General features: G+C 48.4%; 1 protein-coding gene across 1 annotated transcript in view; it reads left to right on the top strand.

The window, feature by feature from the left end:
• SNTG1 (syntrophin gamma 1) overlaps positions 1-16,669 on the top strand; it is a 2,687,950-nt gene that overhangs the window by 1,000,376 nt on the left and 1,670,905 nt on the right. Inside the window, exon 5 of the mRNA XM_085605648.1 lies at positions 14,671-14,805. Coding sequence (XP_085461774.1) covers positions 14,671-14,805 — 135 coding nt within the window. The remainder of the gene's footprint in view (positions 1-14,670; positions 14,806-16,669) is intronic.

The raw sequence follows: 16,669 nt of genomic DNA, 5'->3' as shown, positions 1-16,669 counted from the left end.
GAAGGCAACCAGCGGTCCCCACCGGAACTCAAAGTTCTTAAAGTTGTCTTGAAAGACAGATGACATACACTCCAAACCGAGAAGTATCCACAGCCTAGAGTGCCACAGGGAGATCGCTGGTGCCTCCTTCCTTTTCCAGGCGGCAGCCAGGGTAACTTTTGCTGCGCCTATGCACAACCACATAATGGTTTTGTCTGCCCGAGTCTGATGTTCAAGTGTAGAATCACGGAGACCCAAAAGGCCCCCGCCATGGTGGTTGGAATGGGGTACCCCAGTATATCTTTATTGTGCGAAAGGATTTCCGCCCAGAAAGGGCGAATAGTCGGGCAGTCCCAACAGATATGTTTAAAATCTCCCAGTAGTCCACACCCTCTCCAGCATCTGTCAGAGTTGTTAGGAAAGATCTGTTTGAGCCTAGAGGGGTGGAGGTACCAGTCCATCATGGTCTTTAGGTGGGCTTCCCTTAAATCTGAAGAGTGATTAATGCGTGTAATGTCTGTCCATAGGTGTACCCATTCAGTATCCGAGATGGGACGTTGTAGAACGTCTTCCCAAGCGGACATGTATCTCGGTCTCGGGGAGACCGTAGTGGTGAGAAGAAATTGGTATAGGAAGGAGATCGTCCCTCTCATAGTGGTGGTCTTGGTGAGGAAGGATTCGAAGCGTGTAAGGGGCCGGGTGGCTGCATCGTGTATTGGTGGTGTTAGGGCCCAGTGCATCAATTGAGTGTAGTGGTACCGTTCTATGGGTCCCAGGTTATAGTCCCGCTGACAACTGTCAAAGGTGAGAGGGTCATAGTTATGAAAAAGATGGGTCAGAGCAAGGCAGCCCCCTCTCTCCAGGCGTCAAAAGGCCCCTCTTGGAGTCCCGGTGGGAACTCTGGATTAAAGTGGAGCGGGGTAAACGGAGAGGGAAAAGAGGTCCACCTCTCGTCTCCCGCCACGGTGTACCACTCCTTTAGCATAGTGCGCGTGGGTGTTGCAATGTACGTGTTTGGGGGTCTATCTTTTTTAGGGAGCCATATTAAATCCCAAATGGTTCTGCCAGTCACGCTACGATCCATGTGCAGCCAATGTTTATCTGATTGCCCTTTTGACCACTCGACCAGAACCCGAAGCTGTGCTGCCTTGTAGTATAACTGGATGTCAGGGAGGCCCACTCCCCCCTCTGATCGTGAACGACGCAACATGGAGAAGGAGAAGCGGGCACGTCCCCCTTGCCAGATGAAATGTAGGATCATAGTCTTAATTCGGCGGAAGAAGTCTCTGTCTAGCTCTATGGGCAGGGCCTGGAATAAATAAAGAAGCTTAGGGAGGAGGGTCATTTTTACTGCGTGTATCCGGCCCAACCAGGATAGGAAGAGAAGCCGCCACTTTGAAAGGTCCCCTTGGATGCGAGTGAGAATAGGCGGGAAATTAGCTGCATATAACCTGTTAATCCTCGATGTCAGTTGAACCCCTAGGTATTGTATCAAGGATGAAGCCCAAGTGAGGGGGGTGAGAGATTGGAGTCTGAGGACCTCTGGTGCTGGCAATGTGAGGTTTAGGACATACGATTTGCCAAAGTTTATTCTGAAGCCAGCAACCAATTCATAACGTGCAAGTTCTGACTGTAGGGCTGGGAGAGATGTGGCTGGGTCCGAAAGGGATAGGAGCACGTCATCGGCGAATAAGGAGATTTTATGTGATTCCCCCGTGAATGGAATATCTTGGATATTGGGATTATCCCTAATTGCCATTGCTAGGGGCTCAATGCTAAGGGCGAAGAGTAGGGGGGAGAGGGGACACCCCTGCCTAGTGCCTCTAGAGTGGAAAAAGGAGGCTGAGTTAACCCCGTTAACAACTACTCTAGAACAAGGTTGCCGATAGTTAGCTCGGATCATGGTTAGGAATTGTGGTGAGAAACCGAATGCCTTGAGGGTGTGGAACAAGAACGCCCAGTTTACGCGGTCAAAAGCTTTCTCAGCATCCAGACCCACCAATACCGCAGGGATCTGACGTCTGGTAGCCCTTTCAATGAGATGGACAATTCTACGAGTGTTATCATGAGTTTGGCGGCCCTTAATGTATCCGGACTGGTCCGGGTGTATGAGGTCAGGCATGAGGTCATTCATTCGTTTGGTGATGATGGAAGAGTATAATTTGGCATCGAGGTTGAGGAGAGCAATAGGCCGGTATGAAGCACAGTATTGGGGGTCCTTCCCGGGGTTTGGTATCACGGAGATCATGGCCTCAGTCATATATGGAGCAGGATCCCCGGTCTCGGACATCTTGTTAAAAAGCCGTGTAAGGTAGGGGCGGATGTCGGGGGCAAAGGTCTTGTAGAAAAGGGCGGTATACCCGTCTGGCCCTGGGGCCTTGTGGGCCTTAAGTGCTTTGATTTCCAAAGTGACATCCTCATGGGTGAAAGGAGCGGAGAGCAGCTCGTTCCATTCGTGGGAAACCTGAGGTAGGGGCAATACCGGGAGATATTCCTGTTGGGTGTCAGTATCTAGATCATCCCCGGAGTAGAGTGTCATAAAATGAGCCAAAGATTTCAGCTTTGCCTTCTTCCCTGTGCGTTATCTCCCCAGAGGGACCCACAATGCCACCTATGTATTCCCTCCCCCGCTTATCTCGTAGTTGCCTAGCCAGATGTTTACCTATTTTTTTGCTGTGTGAGTAAAATAAGTGGCGGAGTTTGAGAAGTGTGAACTCAGCTCTATTTTCGTAAATGGCACGGAGTTTGCCGCGGAGTGCAGTCAAGTGACGGAGAGTCTGCCGAGTGGGGTGTAGTTTATGGGTGTGCTCAAGAGAGGATAGCTCCTGCTCCAGTCGAGTTCGTTCCTTAGCACGCTGTGTGTTTAATGCTGAATTAAGTGAGATACATTTCCCGCGGAAGACAGCTTTGAACGCATCCCAGGTGATAAACTCCGAAGTGTCCTCTGGTTTGTAGACCTCAAAGAAGTCTGTAATGGTGTCCCTAAGTTTAGTGCAAGATTCTTTATCTCGCACCAGCGATACCGGAAAGTACCATCTGGGCGCAGCTGGCGCGTCTCCGCACCAGGACAGGCAAATGGAAAACAAGCTATGATTGGACACAGAGGGAGGGAAAATCTTGACGTCCAGGAGAGAACCCATTAGGGACTGGCTAATGAAGATATAGTCAAGTCTGGAGTACGTGCGGTGTACATGTGAGTAAAAGGTAAATTCCAGCGTTTGGTGGTAAAGGGTACGCCAGGAGTCAAGGAGGCCGAGGTCTTGGATCTGTTGTTGAGTATCAGTGGAAAAGGATCCCAGTGTGGAGCGCTGCGGGTGTGTGCTGTCCAATTCCTTATTCCAGGTCAAATTAAAGTCACCCAAGAGGACTATTTGTCCATCCGCAAAATCCAGCAATTTTCCCAGAAGCGTGTGTAAGAACTGAGTCTGACCAGAATTGGGTGCGGACAGTGCTACAAAGGTGCAGGCCTTCCCTCTCAGACGACCCTTGACCATGACCCATCATCCCTCTTTATCGCTAAGGACCTCTAAGGGTTGGAAACGGAGGAAAGAGCGGAACAGAAGTGCCACTCCCCTATGTTTGGTAAGGGCTGAAGATCTATAGATTAAGGGGTATTGCTTGTGTTTAAAACATGTTGCATCGGTTCTGGCAAGGTGCGTCTCCTGGAGTGCCACCACATCTAACTGGTGGTCAATAATATATTTTCAGGTTTTCTGGCGTTTTTGAGGGGAGTTTAGGCCTTTGACATTCCAGGTTCCAATGGTGACGGTCATAGCGTCAATGATAGAAGTATGGGAATTTGTAGAAGCTCCTGGAGCCTAAGTGTGTCTCGCGTCAGCGCCCGCCCCCTAAGGATGTTACGTGGGTTATTCAACTCAAGGTCTAAGAACAACCAAAGGTCCTCCAGAGCTGAATGATAAAAAGCCGCCACCATGTCTCCCTCCCAACCCTCCCCAAAACCCAACAACAAGAAACAAACAAAAATTAGAATATGATTCAGAAGAGTGAGAACATGGGTCCGCCGGAGGCGAAAAGCCCCCGTGGAGACCAAGGGGGACATCGGGTCCCAGGTCCCCGTCCAGCCCACTCCGGCTACCAAGGTAAGCGAAAAAAGAAGACTGTACATTCTCTAGATGTGGCTGCAAAACAATGGTAGGCAAAAGAACCCTCCCCCACCGAAAGATCCCAAAGGTCGGCAATAAAGGAGGACCAGGCACATCAGCGCCCGCCGCCAACCCCGACGGCATCAACCCCGAGGCTCGCAAGCGAAAACACATCTGGGTAACATCAACAGAGTACTTTGACCAAGTATGCAAAACAATGACAAAACCCCCAAATTAAAGGCACCATTCTTACTGCAAGAAGGGGACAGGTCGCGAGTGCTTCTGTCCCTCCCTGGGTAAGCGCAGTTCCAAAAGTTCAGACTCATGCAGTTCATGGGCAGGACAGTCCCAAATTGTGGTCGAAGGGCTTCGTTGAAAGATGGGGACTGCCCCAACCCCCGGCCATCGTCGGGGGCAGGCGCAGCAACCACTGAGATAGAAACCACCAGGTTCAGGGAAACAGTAGGTCATCGTCCCATGGGGGAAGCGCCACTAGTCATCGTCGGCCCCTGCGTGTGTCCCCCAACCAGCCAGAGGTCGTCGGAGCTCTCCGCGGTTGGTCTCCATGTTTGTCTGGTGCGGCGTCCGAGTCGTCTGCCGCAAGGCCCAGGAGCTCCAGGCCCTCTTTCAGATCTGTGATGGGGCGGCGCTTGTTCTTGAAGTCGAAACTTAAACCAAAAGGATACGTTCATCTGTACCGAATGTGGTTGTCTCGAAGTTTGGTAGTAATGCCTCGAAACTTGTCTCCGCGCCAAGGTTGCCGGTGCTAGGTCTTGATAGATGGAGCACAAATGGTTTTGAAATGAAATAGAGCCCTTTGATCTGGCTGCCTGGAGGACCGTCTCCTTCACTTGATAAGAATGAAATTTAGCCAGGATAGTGCGCAGCCTTTTCTTCTCACCAGGTTGTGCGGGGTCCACGCGGTGTACTCTGTCCAGTTTGATTTAAAGTGTTTTGGGGGCCAGGATCTCCACAAACAAGCCCTCCACGAAGGCCGCCAGGTCAGGCCCCTCCGCACCCTCCTCAAGGTCTCAAATACGTACATTCTCCCTCCGTGACTGATTTTAAAGGTCCTCCGCCTTGAGGAGAGATAGGTGGAGCTGTTCCTGAAGCTGACGGATATCCTCCCGCAGTTCTGTGTTCAGTCGCTCCTGCTCCTGGGAATGCGTCTCCAAGTCAAGGACCCTAGTGCCCACAGAGTCTATATCTTGCTGGAGGGAGGTCATGCGGCCTGTGAGGTCCGCCTGTAGTTGATCAATGGAGGTCTAAATGTCCTGGCTGAGATCCTTGCGGAGTTCCGATTGGAAATCTTTAAGCATTGCCGCCAGGTCCGCTTTCGTGATCGCCATTGCAGCGGTTCCTGCGTCACCCCGCAGCGTCAGGCGTTTGTCTGAGGGGAGGAAGAAATCCGAGACCCTAGCCGCCTGCCTGCTCATCGTCTTCTTTGGTGGAATTTGGTGCGGACCGAGCTGGCCCCTGAGTAGCCACCCGCGGAGATGAGGCTGTAGCGCCCCCCGCTGCTGGCCACCAAATGTGGAGGGGGTGAAGGCACAGATAGAGCTGTCTGATTCCCAAATGCGAGGTCCGCTAGGAATGTATGACCCCCCTATGGAGGCATGTTCCACTGAAAACGGATCGTGGCCAGCTGGCTCCAGGAAACGAAGTAGGCAGTGTTCGGTAGGCAGGGACCGACGAAAGGTGGCGCAGTACGCAGACCCGCTGGTCTTGCTGGAGTGTAGTGGAAGCACACTGCAGGACGCTGGCGTGAATTGGCGAGACGCGAGGAGGCCAAGATCCCCCAGGGCGCGGCCACTATCACAAAGTCAGGGTCAGTTCAGGCCCAGAAGCAGGTTGAGGTTGCTCCGTTAGGCCCTGGAGCAACCCGGTGTCAGCAGGATCCTCTCTACCCCAGCTATGTCAGAAGCAGGCTGGTGGCGTGAGAGCAACCCGGGGTCAGCAGGGCCCCCTCTCCCCCGGCTATGCAGATGCAGGCTGATGACGTGGGAGGAGATCGCAGGCTGGACAAGGAGCCGGTGCAAGGCTTAAAGGGAGCCAGGGAAGGCCTTAATCTTCATCTGCAGTGCACTGACGACCGCCATTTTAAGGTCGGGCAGACGCCAGGCAGGGAGTCCCGGGGCAGAGCTGCCGCCAGAGTGGAGCCGAGCAGTGCGCCCCCCCGGCCCAAAAAGAGTCAGCGGGAGGTTAGATCGGGAGATAGAGTGCCAGCGGCAGTCCTACCTCCTGGAGGTGACCCCGACCGGCAGCCTCCCTGGCAGAGCGCCGGCCGCCATCTCGCGCATCACCGCTGCTGCTCCTCGCCGCCGGGAAGGACAGCCGCGTCCGGGGCTCAGGAATGCGCAAGACCTCTCCGCCGGCGCTCCCAGCACTCCACTTCAGGTAGGGAGCATTCTCTCCCAAAAAGGAGCTCTGCAGCCGCTCAAAGCCGTGCTGGAGTAGCGCGTGGACTGGGGAGCCGAAGCGAGCTACGTCCGCTCGGCCATCTTGCCCGGCCACGCCCCCCGACAATTGGATTTTTGTTTGATCATACTCATCATTTCTTTGATAACATTAATCACAAGCATGCCAATCAAAGTCAATATATTGCCTTGTTATCCACAAGCAATTCAATGTTTTCACATGTGCATACTTTTATTTAAACTTTGATGTTATTTATTTTCTAAATATTGAATTGGCCTGAAGTTCCTTATACTGCTGAGAATCTTTGTGTACAGTTATAGCCACATCTTCTCACCTATTCAAACGAATACCAACACATACTCATTCAATGACACAAGCACACACTCACCCATACAGCCACTCTCACAATCACTCACTCACACATATACTCCAACACTCACCTGTACTGCCTTTCACATATGCAGTTACTCACTCATATACCACTGACACATCCATTTACTCAGTGACTTAGCCATACACATACTCATTCATCCTCACAGCCCCTCGCAGATGCACTCACAAACCCATACAGCCACTGACTTACCCATTCACTTATCCATGCAGGCAGTCACACACACCCTCACCCACCCACACAGATACTCATACACCCAAACAGGTACTCAGACAACCAATCGATCACCCATACAGCCACTCAAGTACCCATACACCAACCATATAGCCACTTAGACACCAATTGATAGACTTATACAGACATTCACACAACCTAGTCACTCACCCATACATTCACTGAGACATCTAATCACTCACTTATACAATCAGTCATGCACCCTCTGAATCATCCATCCAGCCACGCATACACCCAGGGATTCACCAATACACTTTGGTATATATATTTAACACACATAAACTTTTAAAAAACACTCACACTCACTGGATGCCATCATTGATGTCATTTGAGATGTCATGAGTGATGTCATGAGTAATGTCACTGACCATGTCATGAGTGATGTAATGTGTGTGGTCATAAGCAGTGCATTGCGGGGGCACGATTCATAGTTAGCTCAACTGATGAATTTCTCTGGTTCTGTGCGAGTAAATTGTCAGCCTAAATATAACGTCCCTGTAACCTTTGGTTTTTCTGTGAATTTATAAGGTTTTTTAAATGCTAATTCGTAACTATATTGTTCCTGTAACCTTTGTTTTTTTTCAGTGAATTTCTATGGTTTTAAAGTAGCAGTCACATTTGCAGAGCGGTGGAGGAAGGGGGTGAGGCCTCTGACCAGCTCTTAGGAATTTCACTGTGTAGGATTTATAGGAGTTACCAGGAGGGCTTCTTGGCACCCAAGGTCCCTCAGGAGTAAATTAGACTTCATCCCTCAACCAGTAGTGTGCCAGGAGACGCATTTGCGGAGTGGTAGAGAAAGGGGGCGTGGCCTGCGAACACTTCATAGCAATCTCTCTGTGTGGGACTTACTGGAGGTGACAGGAAGGGTAGTTGGACCACAGGGTGCCAACTACCCCTCCTGTTACATCCAGTAAGTTCGAAATAGCAGGATTGCTGAGAAGTTGTCAGAGGCTATTCCCCCTTTCTCTGCCACACTTTAAATGCACCTCTCAGTGCACTACTAGTTGGCAGATGAAATCCCCTTGGCTCCAAAGGGCCCATGGGTACTACATTCCCCAACCAGCAGTGCCAGGAGGCGCATTTACAGAGTATCGGAGAAAGGGGGCGGTCCTCCTGTGAGTTGCCGTTTTATTTTCCTTTCTTTTTTTTAGGAAGAGGGGCACGTAGTCCCCCTTCCATGGACCATTTTGGGCCCCGGGGACCCCTTTCGCCGGTGCCTGATCCTTTTAAAAAATATTTTAATCCAAAAAACTGGAGGGGGCTGCTTGGCCTTCCTCCGGCGAGATTTTGGCCCCAGGAATCTCATCCCCTTGGGCATGCCCATTTTAAAAAAAAGAATTATGTAAAAAAAAAAAGGGACAATTTCTGCTCTCGCTTGCACAAAGTGGACAAGAGTTTGCTATTGCAATCCATAGCAAACTACAATGTCTGGGGTGGGCACTCTGGGACAAAGCTCCCTGGGAGGTGGTGGTCTCCAGGGCCATGTAGGGCTCCAGGAGGGAGGGGGCGCATGACCCCGCTCCTTTATTCAAATTTGGCTCATGAAGGTGGTGGTCCCCTGGGCCTGGGGGCCGCAACTCACCCCCTTAATTGTTGTATATGTGCCCTGGTGAGATGGTGGTCCCAGGAGCTGCGTGGGGGGCCAGAGCCCCCCCACATATTACTATTTGATAGAGCAAAAGTTTAAAAAAGAATAATGTATATGCCCTGGGGAGGTGGTGGTCCCTGGGGCAGCGGGTGAAGCCCTAAGCCTCCCCGCATTATTTTTAAAAAAATAGTGTGCCCTGGGGAAGTGTTGATCCCTGGGGCAGGGGGGTATACAAGGCCCCCCCCATAATATTAAAATTTGTCTCGGGGAGGTGCTGAGCACTGAGGAAGGGGTGTCTGCGAGGCCCCCCATATTGCTTTCATTAGCCCTGTGGAGGTGAAAGTCCCCAGGGCAGGGGGTCTGCGAGGCCCCACAACACAATTGGAAATATTCCTGGGGAGACTGTGCTCCCTGGGGCTGTGGGCAGGCCCACTGGGCCACCCACATTCAAAATGAAAAGTGCCCCAGGTAAGTGGCAGTCCCCGGTGCTTTAAATAGCTTGACGGGGGGCTCCATGCACCCCTCCTATAATTATTATATACTCCCAGGACCTTGCTCACCTGGATATTATTTAAAAGCAAGTGCGGGACCCGGCGCTTGCTTTTTAAAAATATTTCTGCGAATTCACGAATATCACGATTTCACAGCATTTTTTTAAATGCTTTTATGCCATGGCCGGGTCCTACGGGGACCTCAAGACCATGGTTTGAAGGTCAGGGTATTCTTGCCCTGCCCCCTTTTCTTTATTTTCCCTTTTTTGGGGGATTCACTGTAATCGAGTCCCAAGATGGCTGCCAACACTTCCTAGTTGAAGTGTTGGCAGCCAATCAGAGCACAGCATTTCCCTGCACAAGCTTGTTTTTAATGCGAAGGTTTCGTGACCAGAGACATCAATATAATTTTGAACTTAAATTTCTCAACAACTACTGAACGGATTTGCACGAAATACCAAAATGCACAATCTCCGCTACAACCAACATCTACCTTTCTACCAAATTTGGTGTAATTCTGTCCAGGGGTTCTGGCTGTAGGTTTGACAACGAGTTGCTATGGGAATTAACATTACAAACGTACCCTTAATTTGGGCCCCTATTTCTCGGTCCCCACTGCATGGATCACCCCGAAACTTTCCATGACACACGGAACCTACTTTGACACTTTTTCCAGAACATTTTATGTAGATTGGTCACACAACACCGAAGTTATAGCAGAATGCAGCACACATAGAAAGAACAAAAACAAGAAGAAATAAAAGTATTACCCCTCACTGCGCCAATCTAACCCCTGCTATTCAGTGGCGTTCATTTTTGATGCTGCCTCAGATTTACAGATCATTGTACATCTGGGGCAGCATCAAAAAGCAATGGGTGTTTGTTGGAAGGTGGATTATAGGGCATGGTAGGTAGGCACCTAACACCAGTAACAAGGCCACCAACACGGTACTGGGTCCTAAATAAGGTCTCTATAAATGAGTCCCTTGCACAACCCTTGGTAGCTAACACCGAGCAAAAAGGCTTAAATTAGAAGATAAGCATGTAAAGCATTAAAAAAACATCAAAACAGTGAATAAGTAAGATTCAACACACAGTAAAAATCCCACACAAATTTATAAGGATAGGGAATATTGTTATCTGACACCAAAACCATGAAAATCCAATCAAGGGAACGAGAGATATGAATTTGTAAAGAATAAACACTTTCCAGTGCTTAGAAACCAATAGCTCCACTTCTGGACATCTGGTCGCGCTTGACCGGGAAAAAGCCAAAGTTTGAAGCCAACCACGATGGAGCCCCACTCGGATACCCAACGCCGTAGGCCTCGGTCAAAAGTTTACCTTTGGACTTAGAAACTTCTCTGGAGCTTTTTCAGCTGAGGGCCTTGCTGCCCTCCACCAGTACGGATCCGGTGAGGGTTCGCTGGCTTGACTTTCAAGGAGCACCCGGTCGAACTCTGGAAGTCAGACCTCTGGAGCTCTTCAGTGGGATGGACCTGGAGTCCGGGCCGGGTCGTGGTTGAAGGAGGCCAGCTTGGCTCTACCGATCGGGTCAGTCACCGGCTGGAGATTTTTCATATAGTTTTCCAAACCTTCCTGAACTTCTGGAGGTCCAACCAGAAGGTCTTCTGGTGGGTTCCAAATACCCAAAACACAAATCCAAGGGTCTGGATTCTCCTAGATGGTCCTTGGCAGGCCTGGACTTTACTTCCCACAATGCATTTGGTCAAACCCCTAAAACTGCACTGGACGCACTCCAGGAGGGGGACTCTGGTTGAAGAAGGGTGAGATAAACTCTGTTAACCTGTAGCTGCAGGGAGTACGCTCCTTACTCCTTCTTGAAGCACGGCAAAGTCCTCAGAGCTGTAGTCCCAGATAGTGTAGCAGGTGTTGTCTTCACCAGGTTGGCCCTTGTGTAGAGATCAGGATTCAAGCAGGACAATCCTCCTTCTTGTAGTTTCAGGGAACAAGACTGAGAGGCTCTGCACCTCTCACACATTATCTAGTGTTCTCTGGTGACAACCAGAGGAGCACTCAAGTACAGCAAGGTGCAGGGCAACACCCCAAGGCATAACAACTTCCTCCAAAGTGTGGCATAGTCTTGTCCCAGAGAGCACTAGTCTCTCAAAATCCATCAAGGCTGAAATGTCAGCAGCGCAATTAGAGCTAACTAAACCAAACTCAGAGTATGGCTTATTTCCATGAACTCCCCACACTCACATCTCTGAATTCCTTCCTTAAGCCTACCATCTGGCAGGGAGAGAGGGTGGCCATGGCTGACAGGCTTGCTTGACCTGTTCTTCCTTTGAGGCTGATACTTAATGTCCCAACTCCCTGCTTTGGCCTTCCTGTGCACTACAGAGCTCTCTCTCGATCAGATAGCCTCTGCCCAGCCAGGCCACTTATCACCTAATAAAGGCAGGCTGGTTAATCCCCTCAGGGATGACCAATCAGGGAAGAGTGCTAGAGGCTGGATTTTGGCTTACAGAAAAGAAAGTCGTATAACTTATTTTCTGAGTTATGATAAATTCAGCAATGCCAAGTTGTTGGATTTATCAATACCATTCTTTTTAGTCTTAAAATTAAATTTTCCACACTCTCGTAGCAATAGTTATGCATCCATAACATATTGTATTGTAATTGTAATTGCATTTATATAGCGCTTACTACCCCTAACGAGGCATCGAAGCGCTTTTTCGGCGAGTAGCACACTACTCCGGGACCCACACATGCCTCCACACCTTGAACACCTACGGGAGAGCTTGGGGGTACCCACAATGTAAGACTAAGGTAGATCATCTCTTTTAAAGTGGCCATACCACCAAAGTCGTGTTTGCACTGAACCTTACTTTTAAAAGCAGTGCTTGAACACAGAGCTGCTTTTAAAATGACCTCAGACTCTGAGCAGTGCACATATGCAAGTGTAACAAAGGCTGTGGACCTCTAAACTAACAAAGCCCTATTATATACTAGGGACTTATAGATAGTTTTTATCCCCTGGCCCTATTATCTACTAGAGACTTATAAAGTAGGACATGCCAATTATAAGGGTACCTCAATGTATGTGTTTGTGTTTAACTTAGCACTGGCCCTGAACCTGAATAGCAGAGCTCAGGACACAGTCAGAGTCAGCTACTACCAGTTCCATTAAGCACCAAAAAATGGGGGTGAACAGGCCAAAAAGGGCAACTTTCTAACAGTGTTGTGTTGGAACACCCAAAGGAACACCCATTGCCTGCCCCTTTCAGAAAGATACCTGCATGAAAGGGAACTATATTTTTAAGGTGACGTTAAGCCACGCAAAGTGGCTTAATGCCACTTTGTAAATATGGAGCTGGGCTGTGCACCACCGGAACGTCAGAAAAAGCGACGTTGCGCAATGCTCTTGTAAATATGCCCCTTTGAGTAAATACACTATCCTGTACTCCAACACAGAGGAGAAATATGATCAGATAAAAATGGTGTGTGAGTTAAAAATTGCAACATGGGAAGATAATTTTATTGAGGGTACCGGATGGTAGGTTAATATTTCAACCTCTAAGAAGGTAGATATGTTTCGGCCTTGTACCAAAGTCCCAGAAGGGATCAAAAGGCTTTCTTCATAGCCTTAATCCTCAGCTAAAATTCCCTCTATACATTATGAGTTACAGATAAGAAAGTATGTCTGTTCAGAGGATGTGTAATGCAACTTGTGAAGCAAAAAGAAATTTGAAATAAAATCAGGCAATACTGGACCCAAAAGCCTTCAGGGTATTGTTTGAAATAGGTTGTGAGATGAATGCTATCCAAGGTGTGTCCCAACCAGAGCTTTCAATGGAAATACATAAGTGCACGTACTCACCAAACGGAGTGGTGTCCTGGGGTGGAGTCTGGGGTGTTCTTAGGGGAAGTGTTTAGAGCAGGACAAAGGGCAGGACTTGGTATTTTACCGTTCTAAGCTTTGTATACAAGAAATCTGCATGCATTGTAAGAATGTCTGTTGTATCTGTCAATGGATTATTACACTAATAACCATTTATATGGCACTTATTATTAAGTGTTTATTCTTAACCAAAGAAACCCTTTTTTAGCAACCTTAGAATAACAAAATATTGAGGAAAACCAGCAAGATTCTAAACTACGCCTTGTAATTTGCATGCATTTCCTTGATGCAGGATCATAGGTCACTAAGCTATATGCCAAAGATTTTACATTTTAAATTGTGACCTGCATGTAACACAAGAATTTCTGCAAAGAAACAGTCACCAAATGAGCTATCTACATATAAAACAAATATGACATTTGCATCTTCATGTTGTGCTTTACAGCTGGCACATCGAACCTCCATGCAATTTTAAGCTAAGTTGAACCTTTGAGTAGAAAGCACACTGAACTTTCAAGCAAAGTGCATTAGCTACCAGAGTTACTAAAGTGCCATTGTACCATGGGTTTGCCGATAATTGAAACGCAGGCTGTTGTGATCAGTTAAGCAAGCCAGAATAAAGTTAGTATCACATTTGTCTTGTTGCCAAATGCTTTGTTGTAAAATGTTTAAAAATAAACATGTATTTATTTGGTGAAATTGGTGGTAAGGGTAGGTATTATTTTTTCAAGCAAACCCATTAATTTAAACTGCTGATGGGGGATGATTTTCAGGCATTTAAAACAAAGGGCATGCTATAAAGCTGTACTGCGTGAACAATGCGGCTAACACTGCCGCCTATTAGGTTTTACAGTCACCGACTGGATAAGACGCAAAAATGAAGGAAACACCCCCCTCCCAGCTACACTACTCCGATTATCCACAGTGGCACAGGTAGATCGCTGTGCCCTGGAGAAAAGAGCCACTGTTTAGGCACTCTTGTACCAGATAGCCCAGGCTTCCTCCCTGGTTGAGAGGCACGCTTTAAAGAATGTGCCACAATGAGCATAGCACCACCTATGTCGGAGCCAGGTCCCTATGAGTACCTGTACCCTCTTTGTCTGAGAAAATGTTCCAATACCCAAGGGGAGAAAATGAAAAAGTGCAGGTACTCCGTACCAGTGAGTACCGGCCTATTTAAACCACCAGTCCAAACCAGAAGTCGTTGTAGTGTTCTCAAAGGGTGTGTGGGTATATTAACCCCCAAAGTTCTGCTTTCGGGTACTGTCTTACCGTCTTGGTACTGCAAGCCTGGTCACATACTGAAACAAATTTAATTTTAAATTCTTTTTACTAACCTGAGCCTAAGTTGTGTTGATCATCAAACTATAATTGTCAATGTTATGCCTGTATCTTCATTTCCAAATGCAGGCATTTTTTTTCTTTGTACTACTGATGAAAATGTAATCATTTCTTCTATTAATATTTGTTGGTCTGCTGTGGATTTCTACTTAGAGACTGGCATCTCATGGCACCAAAATTCTCTTTTGTAAATGGACATTTTTTGAACGATTGAAGTTTCATCTGTAATGCAGTTGTGTCTTTCTTTTCCGCTCTTACAGACAAAGACGGGGATTTGTTTGCTGCAGGATGGTAATCAAGAGCCTTTCAAAGTGCGACTGCACTTAGCCAAAGATATTTTGATGATCCAGGAGCAGGATGTCATCTGCGTATCTGGTGAACCTTTCTATTCTGGTGTAAGTGCCTATTATGTTCTCTTTGTATTATAAAACGTGCATCCTAAATGGCTTTGTGACACAGCAACTTGTTGCAGTTGTAACTTGGTGAAGAGATAAGCCGTGTCTCGTTGAGAAATTCCTAGGCTCTTATTTCAAAAGGCTTTCCTACTGATATGGCAGGTTGTGCATGACTCAGAAATGACAATGCTGCACTCCCAGGTCTTAACCGCACATCTCACCACATAAAAGCTGGTGAAATGTCAGGAAACGACCATAAAATGAGAACTGCCAACCACAGTTTGGTAGGGGTAACTCTGATGCTCTGGTAATTCCCCATCTGCAGGCATGTTCAAGGGGCAACTCGGAGAACCTGCGATATTACTTCAACCAGCAATTTCTGGCACCTGTGAAATCGACAGTTTCGAGGATGTAAACAGTACTGAGGTATTACTTTAGTGGCGGCTCGCATAGGGTGTGCTGCGGGGCGGTGTGGGGGGAAGGGGCAGGATGGGGGAGTAGTAAACTCCGACATACGAAGGAATGGAGGAAAGTAGTTATTACTTTGGTGGATGGAACATTCGAGAAAGGATGGCTGCGGAGATCCCCACCTCTGCCTAGCCTCAGGTGACCGAAACATCGAACGCTGAATGCGCACCTGGCAAGTGTGGAACAGAGCGGTGCCAAGTCAGGCGCCGAAAGTGGAATGCAGACAGCTGGCATAAAGGAAGACTTCTCTCCCTAAAATAAGATTCTGGGAGCTCGCTGAGTTTGGAATTTGTCTCGGCGCAGGGCAAGGTGGATGGTTTGAGGCGAGAACCAGTGGAGATACCGATGCTGACCCAGGGTGCCGGCAGGACATTAGGTGGAGTGGAATCGTTCTGCTGCTGTTGCGAGGTGAGGTGACAATGTGCGCTTAATGCTTGGAGGAAACGTAGTGGGCTGAGCTGAGCTGAGGAAGCGGAAAACTGACACTGGGATCAGTGGTGTATGAGGAACCTGAGTTTTGGAGGTTGATAGATAACTGGTGCACAATTAATTTAACTGCTGACAGTAAAGAAGACTTGGGCCAGCGCGTATAGATAGCCTGCTTTTTTACCGCTTCCCTGACACACAGGTTCCTGCATTTAAGGAGAGATGGGGAAGCATTTAAAGCCAGGGAATGCAATTGCCAAAATAGATGCTGCAGCTGGTCTGAAATCTACAAAACGTTTAGCCCAAGCAAGATTGACACAGTCTTCGAATAGAGCGGGGAATAAAGCAACCTGGCCGGGTTTGAACTCAAGCTCTGAGAGCTCCGAGGAGGATCTGTCAGAGCCACAGCAGAGGGGGGAGGACCCCTCTGGTTCGAATTTAATGGAGGGTCCCATCACTGATGAGAAGGTGCAGATTAGTGAACCAACGATAGTGCCAGTGAAAACAAAAGCTGAGTTAAAAAACCCTAAAGACTTTCCATTATTCGTGAAAAAAAACACTCAGCCTACTACTGCTCAAGCTTCACCACAATTAAACGTGGCTTTGGTTGTAGCACCAGAAGAAGCGACAATTGATTCATTACAGACGTCGTATATATCCCCACCTCTCCGGGTCCCGGTCCCGGCCTGGCACTTTTGGCTGCCACATGAATTTTACCAGAGGAGGGTCAACTGGTGATCTACCAAACAAGTCCACTGGCTCCATCAGCCCGGCTTTCGTTCCTTGATCAGTCTCCCTCTGTTGAAAACTCTTTAAAACAGCAGTTGGAGGGTGGCCCACAGTCTCAGGTACCTCTGAGGACACTGAATTATGGCAGCATAGAACTGCCAGGGCAGACGTCCAGGTTGGATAGTCAATCACAACAAGAAGTTCCCGAATCACTAACTAGAGGAGCTAATACGCAACAGCT

The sequence above is a fragment of the Triturus cristatus genome, chromosome 5_1 (assembly GCF_964204655.1).
Source record: "Triturus cristatus chromosome 5_1, aTriCri1.1, whole genome shotgun sequence".
Classification (NCBI taxonomy): Eukaryota; Metazoa; Chordata; class Amphibia; order Caudata; family Salamandridae; genus Triturus; species Triturus cristatus.
The sequence above is the reverse complement of the archived record's forward strand: the minus strand, read 5'-3'. Positions and strand labels throughout refer to the sequence as shown.